Source organism: Bos indicus x Bos taurus, chromosome 20, assembly GCF_003369695.1.
Source record: "Bos indicus x Bos taurus breed Angus x Brahman F1 hybrid chromosome 20, Bos_hybrid_MaternalHap_v2.0, whole genome shotgun sequence".
NCBI lineage: Eukaryota > Metazoa > Chordata > Mammalia > Artiodactyla > Bovidae > Bos > Bos indicus x Bos taurus.
Window position 1 is genome coordinate 59,107,280 of NC_040095.1, and position 22,088 is coordinate 59,129,367.

At 39.5% G+C, this 22,088-nt stretch overlaps 1 protein-coding gene across 2 annotated transcripts in view; it reads left to right on the forward strand.

Moving 5' to 3' along the window:
* Positions 1-22,088, forward strand: part of DNAH5 (dynein axonemal heavy chain 5) — a 324,445-nt gene that overhangs the window by 221,658 nt on the left and 80,699 nt on the right. For both annotated transcript variants that reach the window (XM_027520119.1, XM_027520118.1), the window contains exons 54-58: positions 3,356-3,509; positions 4,761-5,028; positions 16,072-16,303; positions 17,691-17,805; positions 18,253-18,429. In XM_027520119.1, coding sequence (XP_027375920.1) covers positions 3,356-3,509; positions 4,761-5,028; positions 16,072-16,303; positions 17,691-17,805; positions 18,253-18,429 — 946 coding nt within the window. The remainder of the gene's footprint in view (positions 1-3,355; positions 3,510-4,760; positions 5,029-16,071; positions 16,304-17,690; positions 17,806-18,252; positions 18,430-22,088) is intronic.

A 22,088-nucleotide genomic window follows, 5' to 3' on the forward strand; every position in this document is an offset into this window, starting at 1 on the left:
TGCAGTACAGGAGTGAGTGAGCGAGTGAAGTTGCTCAGTCTTGTCCGACTCTTTGCGACCCCATGGACTGTAGCCCACCAGGCTCCTCCATCCATGGAATTTTCTAGGCAAGAGTACTGGAGTGGGTTGCCATCAGTCCCTGGATTGGGAAGACTCCCCTGGAGAAGGGAACTGGCTACCCACTCCAGTATTCTGGCCTGGAGAATGCCATGGACTGTATAGTCCATCAGGTCACAAAGAGTTGGATACGACTGAGCCACTTTCACTTCATTGTAGCACTGGGAAGCCATTCATGAGTCACCACTAGGGGAGGTGTGTCAGATTTGCACGTGGAGAAGATGGACAGAAGGAATGAAACTGAAAGGTTAGAAGGCTAACTCAGGGATCTAGGCAAGAGATGGTGGTGTCCAGAGCGGAAGCAGTGAGCGTGAAGTATAGAGGGCCGATTCAAGAGAGCCTCAAGAAACTGGCAGTTTTGAAATTGATGCATCTTGGTTCTAGCTTGGGAAACTGGATAGTTTGTGCTGCTACTCATCAAAGTAGGGACCCCCAGAAGAGCTGTCCTCAGATATGTGTGTGCAGTGCGGGGACAATTAGGAAGTGAAAATGGAAGGTAAAGATCAGCCGAACAGAACTTCAGGATGAACCAAGATAAGGTGAGAAGCAAGAGGCCAGTTTGGAAAGTTTATTTGGGCAGAAAATTATTAGCAGTTAATTTCTAGGTGGGAGTCTTGCCTGTCTGGTGTTGACTAAACGGTTTGGCGCTGTGATCTCTGAGATGGAGGCTCATTGCCACTTGCCGCGACAAAGTTTAGAAATGATTAAACACTGGGTTTGGGGAGCCAGATACTCAGATTGTTGTTGTTACACCTTTTATTTGGTCTACATTACTGAATTCTGCTTGGAGAATCAATCTAAAATGTTGTTTTTTTCCCAAGTACTAAAACAGAGAGAAATAATTTTAGTTACATTGTGTATAATTCTTCTGGTTTGTGGATAGAAGCAACATTAGATGAGAGATAACCTGTTCAGAAAAGGGATTCATGTTGATATATGGCAAAACCAATACAATATTGAAAAGTTAAAAAATAAAATAAAATAAAAAATAAAAAAAAATTTAAGCCACAAAAAAAAAAGAAAAGGGATTGAACTCTGAGATTTTTGTTCTCATATTTTGTATAAAACTTACAGTTTTCAAAGTACTTTTACATGCACATGCTAATGTGATCTTTGAAAGAACTTTGTGGCCTTGTGGGTTGGCAGAATATTTTATAGCTGAGGCTCAGAAAGGGTATGATTTGCGTGAAAACCCAGATAAACCTGGAAATTGACCACAGTGCTTCTGGTTTCTGGTCTGACATGACTTTGATGACACTGTGCTGCCTCAGAAAAAACAGCTTTCGCCTCCTCTCTCTGTGATAAATTCCTCTGTGTGTTGTGCTGGGAATGCTCATGTACTGAGAAAGAGGAGGGTCCGGGCCTTCTCTGGCTTCTCAGAACCTTCCAGAGACCACCCTACTGCGTTAACCTTTACATAGCCATGCGGTCAAGGCTCAGGCAATTAAGAGACTCTCCTTTGGAAGCACAGCTAGTTGTTAGATGACTCAGGTCATGTTATTTGAAGCAGTGGGGTCCTTGAGATCTAGGAGACTGGGCTGAAAGTTTTCCCCATATCTCAAGAAGATACTTTCTTTTGTTCTCCCTACCAATCTCTCTTTTTTTTCTCTCTTTCCCTTCCATTTCCTTTCTCACTCCCTCCCGCCTCTTTCTTTCTTTCTTCCTCAGGGGACTGTGTCTTCGAACATTTTTTCTCACCTTTCAGATCTTACTTATCTAGAAGTCTTCATGACATATTGGTGCATGAGCACTGTTTACAATAGCCAGGACATGGATGCAACCTAGATGTCCATGGATAAATTAATGAATAAGGAAGTTGTGGTACATATGCACAACTGAATGTTATTCAGTCATAAAAAGGGATGAATTTGAGTCAGTTCTAGTAAGGTGCATGAACCTAGAGCCTGTTATATAGAGTGAAGTAAGAAAGAGAAAAACAAATATTGTATATTAATGCATATATATGGAATCTAGAAAAATGGTACTGATGAATCTATTTGCAGGGCAGCAGTGGAGATGCAGACAGAGAACAGACTTATGGACACAGTGGGGGAAGGAGAGGGGGAAATAAATTGAGAGAGGAGCACTGAAACATACACATTACCATATGTGAAATAGATAGCCAGTGGGGATTTGCTGTATGACACAGGGAGCTCAATGTGGTACTCTGTAACAACTTAGCTGTGTCAGGGGTGGGATGTGGTGGGAGGTGGGAGAGAGGTTCAAGAGTGGGGGATATATATATATATATACACCTATGACTGGTTCAAGTTGGCAGAAACCAACACAATATTGTAAAACAATGATCCTCCAGTTAAAAATAAATAAAATCTTGCTGCATGGTAGTGGTATTTCTGGTTCCAGAGTTTAGGGTTTAAATGTTGAAAAAACACAGAGCATAGAAGTTAAATATTTTGTAGCTTTTTAAAAATCAGAAGGCCATTGGCTCTTGTGCCTTAAATTCTGAGTTTATCTAATGACAAAAACTTCAGATACTAATTTACTGAATCAGAGTCTCTAGGATAAGAATATCTTAATTTTCCCTTTTGGCAGTCATGGGCTCCTCTATATTGAGACCTCTCTCACATTTCATGATTGCAAGTTGACTTTCACTAAAGGATTCCTTTGGACATGAGAGAAGAGTTAGAGTGGGATATTTAATAATGTTTCCAATGATTCTACTGCAGTGCACTGACTGCTCAGAAAATTCTTTCATGTGAGATACAAAGATGCAGTGAAAACAGTTGTGTTGGGGGATTAGGAGGGCCCCGTTTATAACAGGGTGTCTCCCTCATGCCATATAATGAAGACTTGAAATTCTTTAGTTTAATTCAGTTTATGAGGTAGCTTCTAAAATATCAATTGCAGATGGGTGCTTAGTAAATATTCCAGCTTGGCTTTTCCATTATCTTTACCAACAAATATTTTCAAAATGAGACATACTCATTTTGATGGCATTTAGTTGTGCTAAAAATTACACATTTGTTTCAGGTTGGTTTTTCACTCTAGATGTTTTTTGTGTGTAATATTATGTTTTATAAAATGCGGAGTTTTAAAAATTATTTTCATTTTTGCAAGTGAATACAGTGAACCAGTAACAATTGCATACAACAAAATAGCTATCTGATGGCATAATATCAGCATTTTTTGGTTAACCAAATGGCATAAAGTGTTGTTACAAGGATCTTTCCTTCCCATGAACATATTTTAGCTAATGGCACAATGACACTCTTTCTAGATCCTACAACACATCAAATCTGATGGAAGACCTGAAGACATTGTATAGAACAGCTGGTCGGCAAGGCAAAGGCATCACTTTTATTTTCACAGACAATGAAATTAAAGATGAGTCATTTTTGGAATATATGAATAATGTTTTATCATCGGGTGAGGTAGGAGCTTTTTCTTTTCTTAAATTGGAGTATAATTGCTTTGCAATGTTGCGTTGTTTCTGTTGTACAGTGAAGTGAATTAACTGTATGTATATGCCCTCCCCCTTGGACGTCCCTCCCATAGTCCCCCCATCTGACCTCTCTAGGTCATCACAGAACAGTGAGCTGAGCTCCCTGGGCTATATACATCAGGTTCCCACTAGCTCGCTGTCTTATACAAAGTAGTGCATATATGTCAATCCCAATCTCCCAGTTCATTCCACCCTCCCCTTGCATCCCTGTATCAGCAAGTCCATTCTTTTTATGTCTGTGTCCCTATTCCTGTCCTGTGAATAGGTTCATTTGTACTATTTTTCTAGATTGCACATATTTGTGTTAATATACGATATTTGTTTTTCTCTTTCTGACTTCACTCTGTATGACAGACTCAGGGTCCATCTACATCTTTGCAAATGACTCAGTTTCATTCCTTTTATGGTTGAGTAACATTCCATTGTTGGAGAAGGCAATGGCACCCCACTCCAGTACTCTTGCCTGGGAAAACCCTATGGACAGAGGAGCCTGGTGGGTTGCAGTCCACGGGATCGCTAAGAGTCGGACACGACTGAGCGACTTCACTTTCACTTTTCCCTTTCATGCATTGGAGAAGGAAATGGCAACCCACTCCAGTGTTCTTGCCTGGGATTCTGGTGGGAGCCTGGTGGGCCGCCGTCTATGGGGTCGCACAGAGTCGGATACGACTGAAGCGACTTAGCAGCGGCAGCAGCAGCATTCCATTGTGCATATGTACCACATATGTGTTTCACCTCTTCAGAATCCCTCCAGAGGTAGGAGGATTTCCTTCTGTATTTCTCTGTTAAGGTACTGAATCAGTACTATTATTGGGATTAGGTGATTGGTTTGAAGAATGGCTTTTCCTGTTGGGTTTTTGAGGAATAAAACTCCCAATCAAAATGTTGAAGATGTTAATGGAAGCTCCAAGAGAGATGGAAAAACAGAAGAAGGTTGCAAGGAAAGCTGGTTGAATTTTTGATATGCCCATTCACCCCCTTAAAGGGCTGTGACTTTCCAACTAATAAAATAGAACAATTTGTGTATATTAAAATGTGGTCTATCTTACTGTGAGGACTTTGGTTGATTTTCTAAACATGAGTTTAAGTACACAAATGAAGAAAACACATATCAGGATGTAAATTCTGATTTATTTTTATATGCCTGTATTGAATTTGAATGTCTGCACTTTTCTTGAAGGTCTCCAACCTCTTTGCTCGTGATGAAATTGATGAAATTAATAGTGATCTCATACCAGTCATGAAAAAAGAGTATCCTAGGCGCCCTCCTACGAATGAAAACCTGTATGAGTACTTCATGAGCCGGGTCCGACAGAACCTTCACATTGTGCTCTGCTTTTCGCCCGTGGGGGAGAAATTTCGAAATCGAGCTCTGAAGTTTCCTGCCCTCATTTCAGGATGCACTATTGACTGGTTCAGCCGATGGCCCAAGGATGCCTTAGTTGCTGGTTAGTATGGGGGAGATTTTTTTATATCAGAATTTCTGGTTTATAGTGTGTGTGTGTGTGTATTTATATTCTGTGCCATCCACTGGATTGAGCCAAATGTCACTTTGTCCAGGGTTTGAGGATTTTTGCAAGACTTCGCTCTTTCTCATTTGGCAGCTCATTTTTTCCCCAGAGTGTGGTTATCAGCGAATGACATCTTCAGTCTGTGCCCCCTCAGGTTAATTTACGGTGATTCTAGTGTTTTCAGTGTGGTTTAAAGCTTTGTCTCTGTTGCTCCCCAGGCGGATCCTGGGACATCACAGGAGGGCACTGAGGTTTCAATCTCTTTAATAGCATTTGTGTTCTTTTTTAAGTGGGTTGGTCAACCTCAGAGTAGTTTAAGCCAGGTAATTCCTTCTTGTGGCTGCAGGGCTGGAAATCAAAGAGGAAAACGTTATCATCCATCCTCTGATGGTGTCTGGGCCTGAAAAAGGATTGTTCAACAGAGACTTTCATGATCGGAGCCCTTGCTGCTTCTCCTTCTGTTTAATCCTCCATCCTGTGGAACATGAATGCTTCTCTTATTCTGTAAATGCAATTGAACATGAAAGTTGTATAGGAGATGTTAGAGAGCATTCCTTCAGTTTATGGTTTTTTCAGCTTTTGGTGAGAAAATGTCTGTAGCTATTTTAAAAGATGGAGATAGTTAAGTCTTACCTCTGACCTATTGTATCAAGAGTTCAGGAGAACCCTGATTCAGGGCAGTCGTTTTCAGACTTTTGGCCTGATTATTATGTCTTCATAATAATTAAGAAGAGGCTTATTTTCCAGTAAAACATGGCAGGTAGCCCTAATAGATAAAACAGTGAGAAGCAGGGTGAGGAAGGATTCTGAAGCCTCATCCTTTCATGGCCCTGTCACCTGCTTCGGCCATACCTCCCTCCCTAGCTCTGCGGTTCCCAGTGGGAGAATGACTGATTCACTGTCTCCCACTCATTATACATGGAAAACCGGGGACAGAGGGGCTGAAGGAATTATCAGAGATGCGAGAAGCCAATAGCTATAGCCAATATTTATGTATAGTATGTATGTAGCAGTGGTGGTGGTTTAGTGGCTAAGTCATGTCCAACTCTTTTGTGACCCCCTGGACTGTAGCCCACCAGGCTCCTCTGTCCATGGATTTCCCAGGCAAGAATACTGGAGTAGGGTGCCATTTCCTTCTCCAGGGGAGCTTCCCAACCCAGGGATCGAACCCGAGTCTCCTGCATTGCAGGTGGATTCTTTTACTGCTGACATTTTATTCTTAGCACTCTACTCTCAATACTAACGGTTTTCTGATCTGTGTCTTTTAAACATAGACTATTTTAATATGTTTGAAATACCGATGTACAGTGTTCCCTCTTATAAGATTTGAGAAAGCACCCATGATTTAAAAATTTTAAATCCTATTTAAATGTCAATACAACTAAGGATAAAACTTTAAAATTCTGTGAAGATACAAATGCAGAGCACAAAACCACAGTATTTAAGAGCTACATTCAAGTATACTGTGAAATATGATAATTGGTATGCAAATGCTTTGTAGACTATCATGTAAGGTATTACTACTAATGATAAAAATAACAAATTTCAGGTGACAAACACCATAATATACTATAATTAGGATGATGTCATTTAAATTATGAGCCCTTCCTAGCAAGTCTTTATTTCAGTTATCCCTTCTATCACAAGACATAGGCGCTTCCTTTGTTGATTTCTCACAATCTGCCCCATTCTTTTAAATCTCTTTGCATCAACCTAAGCCAAGATTCCATGGAGGGCAGGGAAACTTTTTGTTTCTGTGTCCTCAGCTCCTAACAAGTGTCCTGACTTTCAGGCATCATCTATTTGTTCATTTATTCAGAACCTATTTATTGAGCTTCGCATGCCATTTATGGAGCCAGGCATATTGGAAGGCAAGGCAGACTCATTTCTTCCCTCCAGCTCTCTTCCCTGGCAAGCTCATCCACAGCCTCCCGTGTAATAGGCCCCATCAATTTTTTATCTCTGGTATCCTATGTCCTCTGGCTTGAAATCTGTGCACTCAACTGCTTGCTTGACACAGTCTCATTGATGTTTCCCAGGCTCCTTAAACCCAAAATGTCCAGAACCGAACTGGGCCTCTTCAGGTCGGTCTCACTTAGGGAGTTGCACAGTTGTCCATGAAACTCGACAATCTGAGAGCTCTTTGTCTTTAACACCTTTTTTCACCTCTCAAGTCTGCTCCATCACTAAGTTATGCCAACTTTATCTGCTAAATATGGTGGATTCTATCCAACTCTTTCCCTTTCAGTGGCATCCTGGGCCAAGCTATCATTGTAACTCACCTGGAAAGCTCAAATAGCTTTCTAATGATCTCTCCTCCTCTCTCACCTGTCTCTCATCCATCTCACATTGCAGAACAGTGATGAAAACAGTGGAAACAGTGTCAGACTTTATTTTTGGGGGCTCCAAAATCACTGTAGATGGTGACTGAAGCCATGAAATTAAAAGACGCTTACTCCTTGGAAGAAAAGTTATGACCAACCTAGACAGCATATTCAAAAGCAGAGACATTGCTTTGCCAACAAAGGTTCGTCTAGTCAAGGCTATAGTTTTTCCAGTGGTCATGTATGGATGTGAGAGTTGGACTGTGAAGAAGGCTGAGCACCGAAGAATTGATGCTTTTGAACTGTGGTGTTGGAGAAGACTCTTGAGAGTCTCTTAGACTGCAAGGAGATCCAACCAGTTCATTCTAAGGGAGACCAGTCCTGGGTATTCTTTAGAAGGACTGATGCTAAAGCTGAAACTCCAATATTTTGGCCACCTCATGCTAAGAGTTGACTCATTGGAAAAGACTCTGATGCTGGGAGGGATTGGAGGCAGGAGAAAAAGGGGACGACAGAGGATGAGATGGCTGGATGGCATCACTGACTCGATGGACATGAGTTTGAGTGAATTCCGGGAGTTGGTGATGGACAGGGAGGCCTGGCGTGCTGCGATTCATGGGCTCACAAAGAGTCAGACACGACTGAGTGACTGAACTGAACTGATGAAAACATAAACTTGATCACATTGCTTTCTAGTTAAAACCTTCCACTGCCCTTAGGAAAAAGCACAGTCTCTAGCGTGGCCTTCGAGGCTGGGAAGAACTGGTTCTGTCTGCCTTCCCATCCTTACCTGAGGTCACTCTTTTCCTCCTGCTCTGTTCTTCTTGATTCACGAATGTGGCCTTTTTCTTCCCACCCAATACCCTCTTTCTCCCATTCTCCCTGAGTGCTCCTCCCTTAAATGATGAAGATGATAATGATTATTTTGGGATAAGAACACTCACTGAATGTAAGATCTGTCCTCTTAGCAAGATCCTAACTGTACAGTACAACATGGTTAACTCTAGGCACTGTGGCACACAGGTGATCTGTAGGACTCAGTCATTTGTATAACTGAAACTTTGTACCTTTTGTCTAACACGTCCCCACTTCCCTCCCCTGGTCCCTGGCAGCCACCAGTCTACTCTCTGCTTCTATGGTTTGACTCTTTTAGGTTCCTTGTGTGAGTGACATCATGTAGTTTTTGTTCTTGTGGTCTGGCTTGTATATCACTCAGCATAATGCCTTCCAGGTTCACCCATGTTGTTGCACATGGCAGAATTTCCTTCTCTTTTTTTTCAAAGGCTGAATAATATTCCATTGTATGTAAGTATCACATTTTTTTTATCCATTCATCCATGGATGGCACTTGAGCTGTTTCCATGTCTTGGCTATTGTGAATAATGCTACAGTGAACATGGAAGCACAGATGTCTGTTTAGGATCTTGATTTTAATTCCTGTGGATATATAACCAGAAGTGGGATTGTTGGATCATATGGTAGTTTTATTCTTAATTTTTATGAGAAATTTCCTGTTTTGCATAGTGGCTGTATCAATTTACATTCCCACCAATAGTGTACAAGGGTTCTCATCTCTCTACATCCTAACAAACACTTATCTTTTTTCTTCCTTTTTTTTCCTGATCATAGATACCTTAACAAGTATGAGGTTATATCTTATTGTGGTTTACTTCTAATTTTTATTTTTTATTGAAGTATAATTGATGTACAATGTTGTGTTAGTTTCAGGTGTACAACAAAGTGATTTGGTTGTATATAAAGGTATATACTATTTTTTAGATTCTTTTCACATGTGAGTTATTACAAAATATTGATTGTAATTCCCTGTGCCATACAGTAGGCCCTTGTTTATCTATGGTATATGTAGTAGTGTATTTAGTGAATGAGTGAACGATCGTCACTCAGTTGTGTCAAACTCTCTGCAACCCCATGGACTGTAGCCTGCCAGGCTTCTCTGTCCATGGAATTCTCCAGGCAAGAATACTGGAGTGGGTTGCCATTTTCTTCTCCAGGTGTATATGTTATTGCCAAATTCCTAATTTTTCTTTCCCCACCACCTTTCCCCTCTGGTAACTATAAGTTTGTTTTTCTGTATGTTCGAGTCTATTTCTGCTTTGTAAATATGTTCATGTGTATAATTTTTTTTTTTTAGATTCCACGTATAAGTGCTAACATATGATATTTGTCTTTGTCTGACTTACTGCACTATCATATTAATATTCTTGGCACCCTTGTTGAAAATCACATGACTGTATGTGTGTGGGTTTATTTCCAGGCTCTCTATTCTGTCCCATTGATCTACATGCCTGTATTTATCATGCTGTTTTAAGTTTTGTAGGTTGGTTATACATTTTGAAACAGCAAGTGATTCTGATTTGTTCTTGCTCAAAGTTGCTTTGGCTATTGGGAGTCTTCTGTGGTTCCATAAGAATTTTAGCATTAATTTTTCTATTTCTGTATAAAATGTCATTGGAATTTTGATAGTGATTTCATAAAATCTGTAAATTACTTTGGGTACTATAGACATTTTAACAGTATTAATCCTTCCAAGTTGTGAACATATAATGTGTTTCTATATATTTACATCTACTGTAATGTTTTCATTAGTGTTTTATAGTTCTCAGTACAAGTCTTTCACACCATTGGGGAAGTTTATTTTTAAGTATTTTATTTTCTGGTGCTATTATGAATGGTATTATTTTCTTATTTTTTTGGATAGTTTATTCTTATTGTTTAGAGTATTTTTCTAATTTAAAGATACTCAGAATAAGCCAAGTGTCCTCCTCTTTATCTCACACATACCATAAATACAAGATATTATAGTAATTATATTGCTTCTGAAAAAATGAAATTCTTTATATGCATGAATTTAAATGGACTGAATCTTTAGATGAAGCATTTAAAGAAAAATATGCTTTATCTTACACTATAAAATCCTTGGCCTTCCCACCATTTAGTAATCTCCATTTTGGCAAATCTTTGTTTTTAGCTTAATATTGAGTTGTTTTGAATTGTTTCTAGGTATTTCTACTATCTTTATTCTGGTGATATTGTGTTTTTCAATGAAAGTCAGTGATTCCAAAGTCACTACTAAATTCAGTTCATTCAGATTTCTCCAAGGTGAAGATAATTATTAATGTCCTACTGGGCTCTGTTTAAAATAAGCACATTGTTATTAAAATAGGCCATCCTTATTTGTAACTAACGTCTCAATAAAATCAATATGCTTATAAAGTCATATAAGCATATATATGGCATATTTTTTTTTCAAAGAAGGCTGTTTTAATTATGTATGTACACTGGCCTTTTTTCAAAAATATTACTTGATTTATTAATATAGTATGCAGGATTTCCTCCTTCTGAGTCAGACACCACTGCTTCGGAAACTGCTTGCAACTAACGATGGAGCATAAGCAGAAATGAGGCCACTGCACTCAGTAACCACTCAGAAAGGAACACCAACTGCAGTAGTCCCCGCTGTTTCCCAGAACAATTAGCGTATTTTGTTTATGAAGCACGTTAGTCAGAAGGTACTTTTGAACTTTGAGCTCCAATAAAAAATGTTGTTTAACACTCTAAAGACTCTATATAGTTTTGTTGTATTTGAATTTCTAAATCAAGATGCTTTAGGCGTTAGAATTCATCATCTTTGGCTTTGAATTCAATGCTCCTGCCTGCAAGCAAACTTCTGTAAGCCTCATTTTCCTTATCTGTAAAATATACATAGTGATATCCATCACTTAGGGATATTCTAAGGATTAACTGATAAAGTTTTGTGATTTAGGATCTGCCAGGATTAGATATCTTTTCCTTCTGAACGTAGCATTAATTATGTGTTTGGCTGTAAGAGAAAACCAGAGCAGTAGTGGCTTAAGCAAGTTTTTTATTTTTGGCATAAACAAGGTTTTTATTTTATTTCTTTTTCCTGCTAACAAGGAAGTACAGAGATGTGCAGCCTAGACTACAACTGGGGACCTTGTGCTTAGCTTGCTGTCATCCTTAGGGTGAGGCTCCTGTTCTTGTAGGCACCAGAGGGCTGCTACATCTCAAGGCTTTGTGTCTGTTCGTGCAACATGAAGCTTTGTCTCTTAGTTGGGACAGGGTTCTTCCCCAGGGACTTTTGTCTGCATGTTTTTGGCCAAAACTGGGTCACCTCCAGCTACAAGAGAGTTTGGGGAATCAAAGACTTTTAGTTGGGTGGATTGCTACTCTGAGCAAATTTAGGATTCTTTTATTACTGAAAGAGAGGGGATGGCTACTGGATAGGCAACTCATGTGCCCTCCTTACTTTATTACTTGAGTTCTTTGAATCCAAATGAATTGGAAATTTGAAAATTTCCAGTTCAGGAAAATTCAGGGGCTGAGGCCAGTGTCCTCCCTTCTGTCCCACATACCCATCACCTGGTTCTACACCAAGTTACGTGAACAAACAATACCGGGATATAACCTCCACCAAGCTCAGACATCAGCCTAAAGATGGGTCCCCAAACTGGCCTTGGTACCTTGGTAATTGGACATTGAAGACAACAGAAGGATTTTCCATGCCCTTTTGTCTGAGTCTTAGCAGGCTTGGGTCACCCTAAGAGGAAGTGGTCCTTTTTTAACCTTTCCTGCATCAGAGATTGTGGGTCATACGGAAAAATTTACTTAGATTTTTTCTTTGACTTTTTGGATAGACACAAAGACAACTTGCTAAATAATGAAATAAGTCACCATTATTGATATTATGGGGATTCCCTGGTGGCTCAGTAGTAAGGTTTCTGCCTGCTAATGCAGGAGACGTGGGTTCGATCCCTAGGTTGGGAAGATCCCCTGGAGTAGCAAATGGCAACCCACTCCAGTATTCTTGCCTGGGAAATCCATGGACAGAGAAACCTGGTGGGCTACAGTCCATGGAGTTGCAAAAGAGTTGGACCTGATGTAGTGATTAAACAATAACAACAGTTAATACTATCAGTTTGCATAAGAAGGATAAAAATTATTACATGGTAAATATTGGGTTGGCCAAAAAGTTCACTTGAATTTTTCCACAACATCTTATAGAAGAACTTTAATGAACTTTTCAGCTAAACCAATACAAGAAAGTTTTCAGAAAGTGGGAACATTCTTGAGAATATCCCATAATGCCAGATAAAAGACTTGGTATCATGCCTGGCACATAGTGAATAATGCTGCCGTTGGGGTTAAAACCTAGTTTGTCATAGACAAGAATTGTTCGTACGTTTTCAATGACTAGACTTAAACTTCCTAGAGTTTAAGTTGTTCTTTATAGTGTTTGCTTAAATTATATGAAAAAATATAGCTTCCAAGTGTCTTAATATATTACCTTTCAGTGTACATGTTAAACTCTATTTATAACCCAATTGATAAACTGTTTCTATTATTTACATAGATGTAAATGGTCTCACAGTTATGGCGTTAAGAACGTAGTTTAGTGATCAATTACTCCCTGATAGCTCAGTTGGTAAAGAATCCACCTGCAATGCAGGAAACCCTGATTTGATTCCAGGGTCGGGAAGAGCCTCTGGAGAAGGGATAGGCTACCCACTCCAGTATTCTTGGGCTTCCCTTGTGGCTCAGCTGGTAAAGAATCCACCTGAAATGTGGGAGACTTGGGTTTGATCCCTGGGTTGGGAAGATCCCCTGGAGAAGGGAAAGGCTACCCATTCCAGTATTCTGGCCTGGAGAATTCCATGAACTGTATAGTCCATGGGGTTGCAAAGAGTTGGACACGACTGAGTGACTTTCATTAATATTGAGAAGATACCATTGTTCATTTCTCTGCTAAGCATCACCTGATAGGTTTGTTCACTTGATTCCTTCTCTTTTCTTCCCTCCTTACTGCCTGTATTTCTATTTATAATTCTTATGTACATCATTCAATAGTAGTAGCACTTCTAAAGGAAATCCATAGACCATTTTTCCTAGGATGAATAAAGATGTTTATGATAAACTTTAACTGTGTTATGTACAAGCCTTGTAAATTCCTTGGGATTGAGACCAAGGTTCATAGTGGTAGGTGTTCAGCACACATGCTATGTCTTTGTGATGATGGATTCACTCTGACTTGACGGCCAGGTCTTATAATAAGAAATGCTGTTTTAGGATTGGTCCCATGTTTGGCACTGTTGGGAGGATAAAGGTCTACAACAGCAGATTTTTACTCATACATTTTTAAAGGATACCATAAATTAAAATTGACTACAGATGGCCAGGTGCCACATTTAAGAATAAGATGGCCAGGGCATAAAAAAATTTAGTGCTGAACATTCTACATTACAAATGCAGTCACAACCTGGGGGAATTAAGGTTATGGCAGTTTCTGAGCAAAAAAAAAAAAAAATAATAAATGCGGTTGTTAAATATGAGTACCAGGTGGCACTGATTTCTGAGTTATTTGTACCACTTTCATCCTTATGTAAACCATAAAATAGGCTGGCTGCTGACCAGAACCTGCAGCTGTGTAGAGGAGACGTCTTTGTACACATACCAGAAAACAAAGACTTATGATAGGCTAAAATCTATTATGGTTTTGTACATGAAAGAAAAAATAAAATTGTTGATGTCATAGGCCTGGGGCCAAAAATGTTGACATATATCTACCTAGCTAGGGCTATAAACAGGGCATGTGTTCCTAAGAACTGTATTAAGTTTTTTAAAATAGCCAGTTAACTAAATTTTTTTTTCTTGGGATATAGTTGATTTACAATGCTGTGTTTGTTTCTGTTGTACAGCAAGGTGAATCAGTTATATGTAAACATATATCCACCTTTTTTTAGATTCTCATCCCATATAAGTCATTATAGAATACTGAACAGAGTTCTCTGTGCTTCTTAGTAGGTTCTTATAAATTATCTCTTCAGAAATGGTAAGGACCTAACAGAAGCAGAAGATATTAAGAAGAGATGGCAAGAATACACAGAAGAACTACACAAAAAAATCTTCATGACCCAGATAATCATGATGGTGTGATCACTCACCTAGAGCCAGACACCCTGGAATGGGAAGTCAAGTGGGCCTTAGGAAGCATCACTACAAACAAAGCTAGTAGAGGTGATGGAATTCCAGTTGAGCTATTCCAAATCCTAAAAAAATGATTCTGTGAAAGTGCTGCATTGAATATGCCAGCAAATTGGGAAAACTCAGCAATGGCCACAGGACTGGAAAAGGTCAGTTTTCATTCCAATCCCAAAGAAAGGCAAGGCCAAAGAATGCTCAAACTACCGCACAATTGCACTCATCTCATATGCTAGTAAAGTAATGCTCAAAATTCTCCAAGCCTGGCTTCAGCAATATGTGAACCGTAAACTTCCAGATGTTCAAGCTGGTTTTCGAAAAGGCAGAGGAACCAGAGATCAAACTGGCAACATCCACTGGATCATCAAAAAAGCAAGAGAGTTTCAGAAAAACATCTATTTCTGCTTTATTGACTATGCCAAAGCCTTTGTGTGGATCACAATAAACTGTGGAAAATTCTGAAAGAGATGGGAATACCAGACCACCTGACCTGCCTCTTGAGAAATTTGTATGCAGGTCAGGAAGCAACAGTTAGAACTGGACACGGAACAACAGACTGGTTCCAAATAGGAAAAGGAGTACGTCAAGGCTGTATGTTGTCACCCTGCTTATTTAATTTATATGCAGAGTACATCATGAGAAACACTGGGCTGGATGAAGCACAAGCTGGAATCAAGATTGCCAGGAGAAATATCAATAACCTCAGATATGCAGATGACACCACCCTTATGGCAGAAAGTGAAGAAGAATTAAAGAGCCTCTTGATGAAAGTGAAAGAGAAGAGTGAAAAAGTTGGCTTAAAGCTCAACATTCAGAAAACTAGATCATGGCATCTGGTCCCATTACTTCATGGCAAATAGATGGGGAAACGGTGGAAACAGTGGCTGGCTTTGTTTTTTTGAAATCACTGCAGATGGTGACTGCAGCCATGAAATTAAAAGACACTCCTTGGAAGGAAAGTTATGACCAACCTAGACAGCATATTAAAAAGCAAAGACATTACTTTGTCAACAAAGGTCCGTCTATTCAAGGCTATGGTTTTTCCAGTGGTCATGTATGGATGTGAGAGTTGGACTTGAGCACCGAAGAATTGATGCTTTTGAACTGTGGTGTTGGAGAAGACTCTTGTGAGTCCCTTGGACTGCAAGGAAATCCAACCAGTCCATCATAAAGGAGATCAGTCCTGGGTGTTCGTTGGAAGGACTGATGTTGAAGCTGAAACTCCAATACTTTGGCAACCTGATGTGAAGAGCTGACTTTTTTGAAAAGACCCTGATGCTGGGAAAGATTGAGGGCAGGAGGAGAAGGGATGACAGAGGATGAGATGGTTGGATGGCATCACTGACTCAATGGACATGGGTTTGGGTGGACTCTGGGAGCTGGTGATGGACAGGGAGGCCTGGCATGCTGCGGTTCACGGGGTTACAAAGAGTCGGACATGACTGAGCGACTGAAATGAACTGAACTGAACTGAACTACATAGTAATATGTGTATGTCAATCCCGGCCTCCCAATTCACTCTTCCCTCTTTCCTCCCTGGTAACTGTAAACTTATTTTTTACATCTGTGGCTCAAGGCACTTAACTTTTAAAATGATCGTTCGCTTTCATATTTCACATACTGTCTTTATTCTTTCTAGTGTCTGAACACTTCCTCTCTGCCTATGATATTGACTGCAGTTTGGAAACCAAGAAGGAAGTCGTTCAGTGCATGGGCTCCTTCCAGGATGGAGTAGCTGAAAAGTGTGTTGATTATTTCCAGAGATTCCGACGTTCTACCCATGTGACGCCCAAATCGTACCTTTCCTTTATTCAGGGCTATAAGTTCATATATGGAGAGAAGCATGTCGAGGTTCAAACTCTGGCCAACAGGTAAGTGTGAGGGTAGAATATGAAGTTATTGTAAAGCAGTGGCTCTCAACTAGGGGCAAATGTGCTCCAAGGAGACATTTTGCAATGACTGGAGACATTTTTGTTTGTTAGAACTAGGGAGGGGGTATGGTGGGTGGTCAAGAGGTATTGCTGGGATCAAGAGTCAGAGGTCAGGGATGTGCTAAATATCCTCACAGTGCACAGGACAATCCTCATCACATACAGTTTTGTTGTTGCAACTCCCTGGACTGTAGACTGCCAGGTTCCTCTGTCCATGGGATTTCCCAGGCAAGAAGACTGAACTGGGTTGCCATTTCTTCCTCCAGGAGATCTTCCTGACCGAGGAACTAAACTTGCATCTCCTGCATTGGCATGCAGATTCTTTAGCACTGAGCCACCTGGGAAGTCCTTGTGAGATTTGTCCAGCCTCAAAAACCAATAGTGCTGAGGTTGAGAAACCTTCCTTTCAAGTTTGTTCAAAGGATCATTCCATGGTTGCTAGTGGCTTTATTCTTGCCCAATAAGACTAAATATTGGCAAGTTTTCTTGCAGCCTACCACTTTCTACAGTATTGGATGATAATAATAGAAACCTTGAGCTTGGAAAAAAGCTGAGAATACAGACATCCCCTCCCACCTCCTCTCATCCCTTTCTTCCCACACGTTCTGAGTGTCTGGGATAGGAGAGTCTGCTTGGTATGTGTGTTCTCTGCACAGCAAATACCTCACTTCACTGAAATTTGTTCCCAACTTCCCAGCTCTACTTTGCTCTTTTATGAACACTTATCTCTTCTGCCTGAATACAACCAAGAAGCAGCCAAGGTTGCTACCTAAGGGACCCCTGGGTGAGTGAGTGGACTAAATGACTCTAAGAACTCCTGTCTTTAAGATCGCATTATTTTAGAGTCAAACAGGCAGCTGGTCCCTTCACGAGGCAGTTTGATAGCTTTAAATTTGTTTATTTTCTTGATCCCAAATCTTCCTTCTTTTAATGTCATTGATCTCGTTAGAAAAAAAGAAGTTATTTATTTCCTTTCCTCCATGATAGGGTTTCAAGACATTGAAGTCTGTTGTCATTTAGCTAAAGTTCATTAAGCATGTTTCTTGCATGAGACAGATTCTTGACACTGTTATTCCTCATGTCATTCAGTGTTCTTAGCAGACTCACTCTTTTCACACTTAGTCTGTGAAGAACCGACATGTGACTTTAGTCTGGAATCAAGCCTAGACATTTACTCTTTTTGTCAAGCCCTCTTGGTTTTGCTATTGTATATACAGTATTCTTCAAATATGACCATTACTGTCTATATCAGTAGACCAGTACTTAGAAAATGTGGCCAAGAACCACACATGTTAACACTTCCCTCGCCTTGGATTTTTAATCTCAGAATGAATACTGGGTTGGAAAAGCTAAAAGAAGCTTCGGAGTCTGTTGCAGCTCTGAGCAGAGAACTGGAAGTGAAAGAAAAGGAGCTCCAAGTGGCCAATGATAAAGCCGACATGGTGGGTAGACATTGACACATGGACCATATTCGTTTTGAATTCCCAATTCATAAATGTTCTCTAAGTAGTAACCATGGAAGTGCAAATTTTTTATTTCCATTATAATACCATATATACACCAGGGATGCTATGAATGAAATAGGTAACTAATGAGAACCTACTATATAGCACAGGAAACTCAGTGCTCTATGATGACCAAATGGGAAAGAAATCCAAAAAAACCGGGATGTATGTATGCATACGGCTGATTCACTTTGCTGTACAGGAGAAACTAATGCAACATTGTAAAGCAACTATACTCCAATAAAATTTTAAAAAGTACCATACTCTTAATTCTGTGTATGAAAAATTGTGTAAGTGGACAAAATCGACAAATCCAGGCAAAAATGTGCATTTTGAGCTGGGTGATTTTTGATGTACTTTTTTTTTGGTTTTATATTGAATTAGGTCTTAAAAGAAGTGACAATGAAAGCACAGGCTGCTGAAAAGGTCAAAGCTGAGGTCCAGAAGGTGAAGGACAAAGCCCAGGCCATTGTCGACAGCATCTCTAAAGATAAAGCCATTGCTGAGGAAAAACTGGAAGCAGCAAAGCCAGCATTAGAAGAAGCAGAAGCAGCCTTGCAGGTACATCTTTGTGATATAACAGATGTCATCTTCTAGGGCCTCGGAGGAAGATTAGGCAGAAAAGATGAATAACAATGAAGAAATGTTCTACTGTTTCAGACCAAAGCTCTCTTCACTGGAATGATTTCAAGTGGTATTTTCTGCTTGGAGATGTTATTTGCTTTTTTTAGATATTGCAGGTGGCACTTCACATATTACCTTCTCACTCACAAGTGATGGGCAGTGCCATATAATAGGGGTCTGGGTGCCACCTTCTCATTTCAACTCTGTTACTAATAAGCTGTGTGATGTTGGAAAAGTCACACAAAATTCCTAAAATAGTTTTGTCACTCATTCATTGAGGATGTTAGAGTAGGTTAGTAAGATACAGCTTTCTTTGAGTGTACATATAAATTATCCAAACAAAGGACTGCTGATCTAGTGCTACGCATTAAGGTCAGGCTTTGATCAGGCTTCCAACACAATGCAATATGTGGCAATATCATAAATGATGAAATTAGAAATGAGGTTGGATTCTGGAAAAATATGTTGACTCTAGTGAAGTAGGCTATGTCTTCAAGGGCTGGCCATTTTTGAGACTGGTCTAGTTTGAGATGTTTTGGATTCAAGTCATTGTTTTTACTGTTTCGTCCCTGGTGGTCCAGTGGTTAACATTCTGGTCCAGTGGTTAACTTTCTGCACTTCCAATGCAGTGGGTGCGGTTCAATCCCTGGTTGGGAATAAAATCCTTAGTCTACTCATCTATTGTCTTATGTTATTGACTCTTGGCTTAGAAAGTGGCTGGAGAAATGGAACACTGCTGACCTGTCCATTGCTAATTCAAGTTATATAACCTCAATTGAACTTGCATCGTAATGTGATGTAGTTATTATTTTTTGCTACCTATCTTATTTTCACACTTCCTGAAACACTTACAAATTTTTTTGATCCACGTGAAGTCTTTAAGCTTTCTGTCAGTATACAATGTATTGTATAAGATAATTTTTACTCTAGAGACAGTGAAGATGTTGCCTTCTTTTCTTTTCTTTCCAAAGTTTCACACCGTTCTTACAGGTGATGTATCTTTCCTTACTGTTTCTTCATTCCTTCTTGCACTGGCTAAGCTGTCCTCCTTAATCCATGAAGTCTTCCAGGGTCCTTAGCCTTTCAGATTGGTGGATACCTCATCTTCCCCAGTCCCACTTTTAAAAGACCAATTTATGAAGTTGTGATTGATATATAAAAAGCCGTACATATTTAATATGTATAGCTTTGTGAGTTTGGGATGAGTGCACACCTATGAAAACATCACCACCTTCAAGGCCACAGACACATCCATCAACTCTCAAAGTTTCCACCTGCTCCCTTTATTATTGTTTTTTTTTCTTTAAAATTTGTATTTATTTATTTTTATTGGAGTATAGTTGCTTTAAATTTGTGTTAGTTTCAATTTTACAGTAAAATGAATCAGCCACACACTTACATATATGCCTCCCCCTTTTGGACCTCCTTCCCATTTAGGTCACCACAGAGCATTAAGCAGAGAGTTCCCTGTGCTGTACAGTAGGTTCTCACCAGTTATCTATGTATCAATAGTATATGTGTGTCAATCCTAATCTCTCAATTCCTCCCACCCTTCCTTTCCCCCTTGGTATCCATATATTTGTTCCCTAGCTCTGTGTCTCTATTTCTGCTTTGCACATAAGATCACCTGTACCATTTTTTTAGATTCCACATATATGCATTAATATATGATCTTTGTGTTTCTTTTTCTGACTTACCTCACTCGTATATGACACTCCCTAGGTCCATTCGCATCTCTACAAATGACCTGGTGTCATTCCTTTTTATGGCTGAGTAGTATTCCACTGTGTATGTGTACCATATCTTCTTTATCCATTTCTCTGTTGATAGACATTTAGGTAGCTCCCATGTCCTGCCTACTGCAAATAGTGCTGTTATGAACGTTGGAGTGCATGTATCTTTTTGATTATGATTTTCTCTGGCTTTGTGCCTAGTAGTGGGATTACTGGATCATAGGGTAAGTCTGTTTTTCTTATTGGTATTTTTTTTGATAAGAACACAACTTAAGATCTACCCATTAACAAATTCCAAGTATATAATAAAGTATTGATAACTGTGGGCACTGTGCTGTAGAGTAGATCTCTAGAATTTATCTTGCATAACTAAAACTTTCTACCCTTTGACCATCACTTTCCATTTCCTTCTTCCTTCAGCCCCTGGCAACACCATTCTACTCTCTGCTTCTATGAGTTTATCTGGGATTCCACATATAAATGAGATCATGCAGCATTTTTCTTTCATGTTTAGCTTATCTCCCTTGACAAAATATATTCCAGGTCCATCCATACTGTTGCAAATGGCAGAATTTCCATTATTGAAGCCTGAACCATATATATATATGAATCACTATACACCTGAAACTAATACATTGTAAATCAATTATACTTTGATAAAATAAATTTTAAAACAAACAAACATGCTTGGGGCTGGTGCACTGGGACGACCCAGAGGGATGGTACAGGGAGGGAGGAGGGAACACGTGTATACCTGTGGCGGATTCATGTTGATATATGGCAAAACCAATACAATATTGTAAAGTTAAAAAATAAAATTAAAAAACAAACAAAAAGCTAAAGTTAAATAAGCATGCCAGACCCTTTTATATCCACTTTAATTTGATGCTGCTTTCCCTATTGGCAGCTATTATGTTTCTCTCCTTTCTCTTTTATAGCCAAATATCTCAAATGAAGGTCTGTCTGCTATTTCCAGTTTTTTTTTTTTTTTTTTAACCTCAAATTCTCCTTCACTTCCAGCTGTCTAGAATTCACAAATGCTAGTGTACTGAAACAGTCCTTTTCAAAGTAGATAGTTACCTTTCTAATTACCAGGTTCAGTGGTTTTCTTTTCTTCTTATTTTCCCCAAAATTCTCAGAGAAAAGATCATTAGCTTTGATATGAAGTTCATGGGGTTCCTTCCTTTGACAGGAGGGTTGCAAATGGAAATCAGATGAAAGGTCTCCAAGGCCTAGAAGGAATGAAGGTGCAGTTTGTCCTAGAAATAGGACAGTATCAGATGCTTATTTTTGTGTTTCCAATGCTTATTCCATTGATAGAACTGATAGAACACTTATTATCGACCACAACACGTCTATGTGACTGTTAAATACTTTACTGTATAAGAACCTTTGTATGGAACAGAACTTTTCTAAGAGCTTAGTGAAATTCCTGTTGCTCATGTTCCATCATCTAAAGGTCAGTTTCCAGCTAAGAAACCTCTAATTATGCAACTGGCAGCCCTGCGGCTACCCGCTGATGTCGGTCCAAGGTGACGAGCTGTAAGAGAGTCAGATTCTTGACCTACATAACTAATGAGTAAAAAGAGCACTGCAAGTCCTGGAGTTTCCCTGGTTGAGAATCGCTGGAATCTACTGTAGAGCTGATGATTCTTTTCCTTTCAGATCTGCTTCCTTTTCTGACACTAAGTGGCTGTTACAATTTTAGAGAAGTCACGGCTCCTTATCAGAGGGCGAACATGTCTCTCACTGTGTCTCCTCTGGCTGTCACTTTGCATTGTAAAAATTTGAACTTGTGGGGATGTGTGTTTCTTTGGGATTAAATATGCTTCTAGCCCTCATGACTGCATCAAACTTAAAAAT